A 7,521-nucleotide genomic window follows, 5' to 3' on the forward strand; every position below is an offset into this window, starting at 1 on the left:
GTTATTTGTGCGATAAGAAAGAACGAATAAGTCCTGTTCGAATTAGAAGAGGCTAGCAGAACATTGATGACCGCATTGCATTCACTGGCAGCATCGTAAAAATAACCGGTTCTTCATCATGACTTGTATAACTACTGTGATGAAACGAAAATTGTATTGAAATATCTACTTCTCTTTGAAAGATATTACCAGACATTTTCATTTGAAAATAACCATGAGCTATGGCACTGGATATATCGAACGACCACTTTTTTGCAGTAACTTTATCAATAGAAACACTTTGGTTTGCCATTCAGGATGCATCAAGGAACTTAACATTTGTGAACAAGGAAAAAATACCAATTTAGATACAGCTATGAAATATTTTCTAAATTGATACAAAACATTAATTTTTTCTTGCGGAAACAGTTGATGGTGTGCAGTAGGCTTACATAAAATTTTAATAAAGCAGTGAATTGTGAGATATTGGGGTCCCGTACGTCGGATGAATTCTTCTATTATGAATAACGTCATATAATTCAACGTGAACGTTTTCTTCAAATTCATACACAATAAACATAAATTAAATTAATATGAGTGTTCGAGTGCACTACTGCAGTCAGAAAAAAATCAATGAGTTTAATTGGCAATGTAACGAAATAAAAACAATTTCAAGACGATTTTAAAATTAATAAATTATAACAATTTCTTACACACGATCTAAGATTCTCCATTAATTACTGCCTTTTTATGCTCACCTTTCCTGGAAAAAAAAATATTCAGGAAGATTTCTCTTCAGGAAAGATTTTCAGAAAATTTTTTATGCTCATCTTTCTTGAAAGAGGATCATCAGAAATTGGAAATTTTCAGAGGTTGTAGAGCAAGCCGCCATCTTTAGAGACCTCGAACGAGATGTTCTTCCTGCGCAGCTCCTGGGCGAGCAAAGCGTTAGGGTCGGTTAGGTCTGGCTGGCCGAGACTAGGAGCGACAGCAGCCTGAAGCGATGCAGCTGCCTGCTGTTCCTTCAACATCTGTAAGAAATCAACGTATACGCCTCCTTTTCCATCTTTTACAATAAAGTCTAACCCGTCGAAATCTTCACCCATATTTTCAACCACGTGTTCGAACTGGTCGTTCAAATCGTTGAGGTTGAAGAACACGCCGGGGCCGTTTGACATGCTGGACTTGGATGGATTAACGGAATCAAGAGATGAAGTGGTGGTGCCATGTAACACGTCTCTGAACGCATCTCGGACATTAATTGCTTTACTTTCAAACCTTTTCCCAGTTACAGCATCCATGTTGACGATTTGATTCATATCTGGAATCGAGCCAAAATTCATGTCGACATCCTGAAAGATTGACTTCGGCTTCATTGCATTCTTTGAGTATTTAAATTCTCTGTTAACTTCCCCAGGAGTAATTTCTGGTTCGTAATTGCCTTCTTGAGCATGAGATCCGAGATAAGTTGGCATGAAGGCCGCATGCGCGTTGGATCCTCCCACTGTATTTTCCTGTTATTAGTAAATAAAGTACATTTATATTACACGGCATTCGGTTATTCATTGACAAAAGTATAAATTTGAAAACATCAACAAAATCTCCTTCATTCATAAGGGTGATCCCTAATTTATTTTTATTCTGAGGTTTCGATTTAAATTAAAATTTCCCAATATTCCAAGACGTAAAATACAATCAATAGCTGCAAATTAAATCACCTTTTCCCAGAGCCCTTGGTCTTTCAGATGGATTAGAAGTGATGAGTCTGAGTTCATAAGTTGATTTGGTACAGCAACATCCAAATGCTGCCTCTGGCTTGTAGATCCATAGTTTCTTCCTCCACTTGCACGTCTGGGCGAGTGCAAAAAATTTCGCAATCCAGAGACTGCTGCGGACTGAACGTTCAGCCGACCTTTGGAATTAGCGAAAGCATTGTGGTGCTCAGCCTGTATCACAGACGCAGCAGCCGCTACGAGCAAGCACCTGGCAACAATCTGCAGACAAAGATCAAGAAATATGTCACATTTTTACAGAAAATGATGAGGGATGCAATTTGTGAAGTGAAGTTATACTTGAATAATTCAATTCTCATTTATATATATGCAACATGAATACGGGCTTCAATTGATTAAAATACCGTAAATTTTATTGAAAACATTTGGATGGCATGACAAAAAATATGTATAAACTAAAATTTTACAGCATCAAATTCCCCTTGAACGAAAAAAATATAAACGGAAGTGTAATTAAAAACGGACAGACCTTGCACCTTGTTCAAGTTATCGTTCACGTTTTCCTTGTCGTTTCTAACATACACAAGCAAAGGAGGAATTCCCTGCCATAGATCCTAGCCACCTCAATCGTGCATAATTTTGTTCATTATAAAACATCGCTCCACGACTCGTTCAAAAATAAAAAAGACGCCAAGCCCTTAAATAAGGTCTACCAATTTTTTTAACACGTTAACTTGTATTTATTTTCCGAATAAAACGTTTGCTAGAATGATTAGGTCTCTGAAACGAATTGAAATTTAACAAATTTCTTTCATGAACGACCAAGGCATTAATTTTTAGGAAAAGCATTGAACGCAAGGAAATTATTTATAGAAATAAAACGCGCTGATAATGTAAATAAAGTGATAATGTAAAAAAAATTTCAATGCAATCTTGTTTATTTGAATTGAAACAGTAGTTTGAATTATTTAATTTAAAATATATTTTCTTGATCGAAAATTTTTTTCGCATCTTGTTGCGATACTAATCAATAACACTCTAATCGTCAGTCGAGAAGCTCCGTGACACATAAACTTCTTTCACTGTTGTTAACAGATGCTGGTTATTCTCGCCATTCATTGCCGGCACATAAATCGACAAAAAAGTTTGGCCGAGCTCGATCGTATCTCTTGGTGCGTCACGATTCTCAAGCGGCGTTTGAATGAAATTTTCGTCTGAATTTTCATGCCTCGAGATGCACGTAACTTTGGTCGGCACATCCTGGCACAGACGGGTTTTCCTACCTTGTTCGTAGGTATGAGAGATTTATCCTTTGTAAATTTATTTCCTCAGTTTGTTTTATTGTTATGTGACAATTTAAAATACGAAACTCATATTTAACGTAGTCTTGGATATTAAAACATTATTATCTTCATCGTTCAGATTTAGGATTCACGTCAACCAGTCATCTCTCAATGTTATCATCGAAAATCTGACAGCCACTTATCTAGATCAGCTGATCTAGATAGATTTTAGTTATCGTTTGCACATGTGAAGTAAGTTCTATACCACTTAAATCAACTAAAATTCCCTAAGTAAATTGGAATATATGACTAAATAAATAAGTGAATACCCATGTAAATTTACATTAGAGTTGTGTTTGTTTATGTTATTTTGTTGAATAAGCTTTAATTAAATAAAGTTTTCCCTCTGTGTCGGGTACTTTTTGAACCCACTGTATGTTGTCTTGCTAACTAAATCAGGTTCATTAAAGTTTCTATCTCCGCCTGGAACTGAGCGTCTGGAACTATCGTGTCCGCGTCTCTAAGCAGAGATGATCTCATGAGTCGGCGGTGGTGGCGTCCAAGCCACAACCGCTGATCTATGTTGGCAATGCTACTTTTAATGCAGCTTTTTAGAACGTCAAGCTTTTTATGGACCTATACAATCAGACTTAGGGCTGCATCAACCGGACCTGCATTGAACAAGAAACCCGAGCCTGGCAGTCGACACAGTTCGAAGACTTATGGGTCTGAGACGGATTTAATTTGCTGAAATACGGTGAGGCTAAATGAGCTTCTCAAAGTAAGAGAGATTATTAAGACATCGGTTATGCAGCATATATTAGTGTGAGTAAATAGTGAACTGGAAATGGCGAGGTGCTGAATGTGCTTTTTAAAGTTTTAGGCATTATGAAGGCGCTATGTGATGCCTGATATATCGGTGTGTGTAAATAGTGTACAGGAAATAGCAGTGCTGTTAAATGGGTTCATAATATTTGAAGAGAAATAAAGTCTTTGATAATGCCGGATATGTCGGTGTGTTTCAATGGTGAATTAGGATTGGGGCAGCTAATGAGAAATTTTAATGTAACCGGTAGTTGAAAATTTGCGTTCATGGTAAATCAACAGCAGCAATAATTATTAGCCTTCTAATAAGTAGTGAAGATGTGGCTTTAATTGCTTTAATAATTAGTTAATATTCTGCTAGTTAGATTAAGTGGCCTACCCTACAAGTATTGAATATTTTCAGTGTTAATTTACATTGCTGGATGTTATTTCATAAAATATTATTTGCCCATTCTCCCAAAAATATTTATTGTTAATTCTATTAAATTTATTTCATGAAAAATTAATATTCGTTAACGACATTATATCACACACAGATATTTCATTCCCTGATATTTTTGTAGAAATCCAATTCATTTGTTTATACGCTCGGGATTTTTCTTATCTATGTCAAACCATAATGCAGAGTAAGTTACTAAAAAATTTTCCTCGGCCTTATATAACATTCGAGGGAAAGTTTATGCACATTGTTCGCTCTAGCAACACAGCAGCGGCTCATCTTCATTATTACCCTTCTAATTTGTTCATAAGCCGAAACGTTTAAAATCAAGGTCCGCTTCTTCGAAAAGTTTGTCCGAGACCAAAGGCTTCGCAGAAAGCTGCTCCGCAAGTAGCAATTATTGTGACCTTAGCTTCGCGCTTCATTGAAATTTGTTCCCAGCTAGGTTACGCGATGTTTGGATGAATGCATGCCATTGCTGATGAGTTTTTTCTACTACTCATCATGAGTTAGTGGTCTTCTGAGACAAGGTGGAATAGCTTTCAAATTTTTATGGGGTCAGATTTTAACCAACCACATTTGTTAAAAAGCCCTTACATCACATGATAACTTAGAATAACGTTGATGCAGGCACAAATTTAAAATATGCAAAATTATTTTAAAAATGAGCATCCCTGATATACGTATGTGTGCGGACAAACGTTGGTAAGTCAATGAAATGCTTAACACAAAATAACTAACTTAGTGTTGACGTTCCAGAATTCAACTCATCATCAATTTGAAAATTATATTATGTAATTATAACTTTGAATTAAGGGTTGAACTGAAATTGACAGAGTGGTTATAATGATAGGAATGGAAATTTACATATCCCTCACCCAGCCGGACTCAACTCCCTGGACTCAATGAAAAGTTTTTTTTTTACTTTTTTTAAATAAAACCGTGAATGTTTTTAAACAGAAGCTTAAGTTGAATGATGAGTCTTTGTTTCTTATTTACATAAAATTGCTAGTATAGAGTAGTTTGTATGCTCGTATTATGTACTCGTATTACTTATTGTTCAAGAAGAAGGGGATTTGCAAACTGGTTTTGGAATTCAGAATTGAAATTTCTTCGAAATCAGTATCATAAATTTGTAATATTAATGATGCAGTTTATAAATAATGTAACTTGGAAAATTATTTTAGAAAATTTCGTTTCATACGTCATGAATGTGCCCTTTCCACTCCCTATTGAAACAGCATTGCTATCCGTTGCCACGGAGTCGTGTATGCTTATCAAATAGTGCAAGTATAATTTATAGAAAGCATGTCAACAATCTCAGGACGTTCACTCTAATAAATTTTCTGGATAGATGCTTTTTAAATTCACCAAGAAGCTTTTTAAAATATTTTATAGAGCTCCAACAGCGGACTCACCGTGCGCCGCATGTCTGCTGTTGATATTTGCCTTTGAGGCGCCAGAAACTCGTGAACCTGGAAACAAATTTGCAGATATTAAGATTTGAATCTGAAAACATATTAGGCTACAAAAAGATTGAAAGAAAAAATAAAATAGAAATTAATTATTTAGAGCCAAGATGATTTGATGGAGAAGATTTCAAAATTTATTGTACTATCACGTAAGCTTGATATAAGCTTTTTGTCCTTTCGATGAACAAAGTTTCCTTAGGTTCTATTGGCCGTGATGGGTAGAACAGTGCGACATATTAGCGGCCAACGATCGGTTGGCCATCGTTAGTTGTTTAAGATTTGAATCTGAAAACATATAAACGCGCATAAAGATTGCATTAGAAAACAAAATAAAAATTAGTCATTTACAGCCAGGACGATTAGCGAAACTTCGTTCGATTTTTATATAATCGTATGCAAGAGGGTTCACCACAAACAAGTGAGGAAATTATGTTAAAGAACCCACGAAGTTCAATTGCTATTTATATGTTTTATAAATATTTGACCTGACTTCTCAGAGCCGATATCTAATATATTGGTTCTCCTTTTTTTCCGAAATTCTTTGCTAAAAATTTTTTGAGAGCTCTGGCTGCATTACTGGTATTTAATTTAACGCTGTTGGAAATAAAGGTGTATTGCTTTATACATTACGTTTAATTTATAGTTCAATATGCAATAAAATGTAAGGCTGTCTAACATTAGAAGAAATGAAACATTTTGTAAGATATGCAAGGAGAAGAGGCCATGTTGACAAAAAATAAGAGAACAATTATTTAAATGAATGTTGTTTGTTCGATTTTCATCAAGCATTTCATAACAAGAACTCTTAATTTTTCATTGAATTCTCAATTATTTTCATAAGGTCACACATACTCAGCACCAAATAACAAATATAAATGCCATGAACGTATCCGTAAAATAATAATAAAAACGCACGATAATCAATGAAAATATAGCGGCTAAACAACTAACTACCTGCCACGTAAGGTCGCGAGAAGATCTAGCGGGAAAGTGGCGAGTTGGACGCGCAATAGAGCGCACAATAAGCCTCTGACTTACGTAGCTGTAATGTGATGCCAGTAACTGACGCTACTGCCATCAGGGCAGAGCCCTGCCAGACCACCGACGACTAGCTTATCATTTCACAAGTTCAAAGGAATTTAGTTTGCTGGTGTCCTTTTAAATCGCCATGCTTTTAAATCGAGAGGAGCAACTTCAAACATGAATACAAATTTTATCCGTTCTTGAACAAAAAAAAAATAATTTTTTGTGCGCATTTGTTCCAGCATTGCTTCGGAATTTCGATTACCCTTAAGTAATGAAAACTGCCGGAGTTACGAAGTTTTATACCACATGTACTGCTTGCGAGTGCAAATGTTACATGAATCCAAACTATTAAATTCGCGTTTTGCATGTGCGAAAACAAAATTTTTGTACGTTTTATAATATTCATAGCAAATCCCACATGATTACAGTGTTTCATTGTATAGTTACGTACTTATCATCATAAAATTCTACCGCTAATCTACAACATTTCATTCGAAAAAATTATAGAATATTTCTTCGCAAATTCTTCTGTCTCGGGAATATTATCCCAATTAAACACGTGGGTTTCATTGAGAATATAACCATAAGTTTAGTTCTCTTTTGCGGTAATGCACACATAACGCACGCGAGAGAGATACGTGACAACTTTTTGTGAACTGCTGCACCTTTTCAGCCTCAAAAATTCGACCGTTAAACAAATTTCCTTGTTGCTGCTCGCACTTCCGTGGCATTGTCTTAAGATTCTCACGTCTTTTTATCCGATG

At 35.6% G+C, this 7,521-nt stretch overlaps 1 protein-coding gene across 1 annotated transcript; it reads right to left on the reverse strand.

The window, feature by feature from the left end:
- Positions 1-348: 348 nt before the first annotated feature.
- On the reverse strand, positions 349-6,751 carry LOC108668344. Its single transcript, XM_018155531.2, has 4 exons — positions 6,686-6,751; positions 5,678-5,734; positions 1,698-1,973; positions 349-1,493 (listed from the first exon to the last, which is right to left on the reverse strand). Exons 2-4 carry the CDS (start codon positions 5,687-5,689, stop codon positions 846-848), a joined length of 936 nt encoding a protein of 311 aa, XP_018011020.1. The 5' UTR covers positions 5,690-5,734; positions 6,686-6,751; the 3' UTR covers positions 349-845.
- Positions 6,752-7,521: the final 770 nt, after the last annotated feature.

Source organism: Hyalella azteca, unplaced genomic scaffold (genome assembly GCF_000764305.2).
Source record: "Hyalella azteca isolate HAZT.00-mixed unplaced genomic scaffold, Hazt_2.0.2 contig13297, whole genome shotgun sequence".
Taxonomy (NCBI): Eukaryota; Metazoa; Arthropoda; class Malacostraca; order Amphipoda; family Hyalellidae; genus Hyalella; species Hyalella azteca.

What these genes read in the sequence shown, in the direction of transcription:
- LOC108668344 (XM_018155531.2), bottom strand. An exon ending in ACCAAGGGCTCTGGGAAAAG is followed by an intron (nt 1,494 to 1,697) that starts GTGATTTAATTT and finishes TACTAATAACAG; the next exon opens with GAAAATACAGTGGGAGGATC.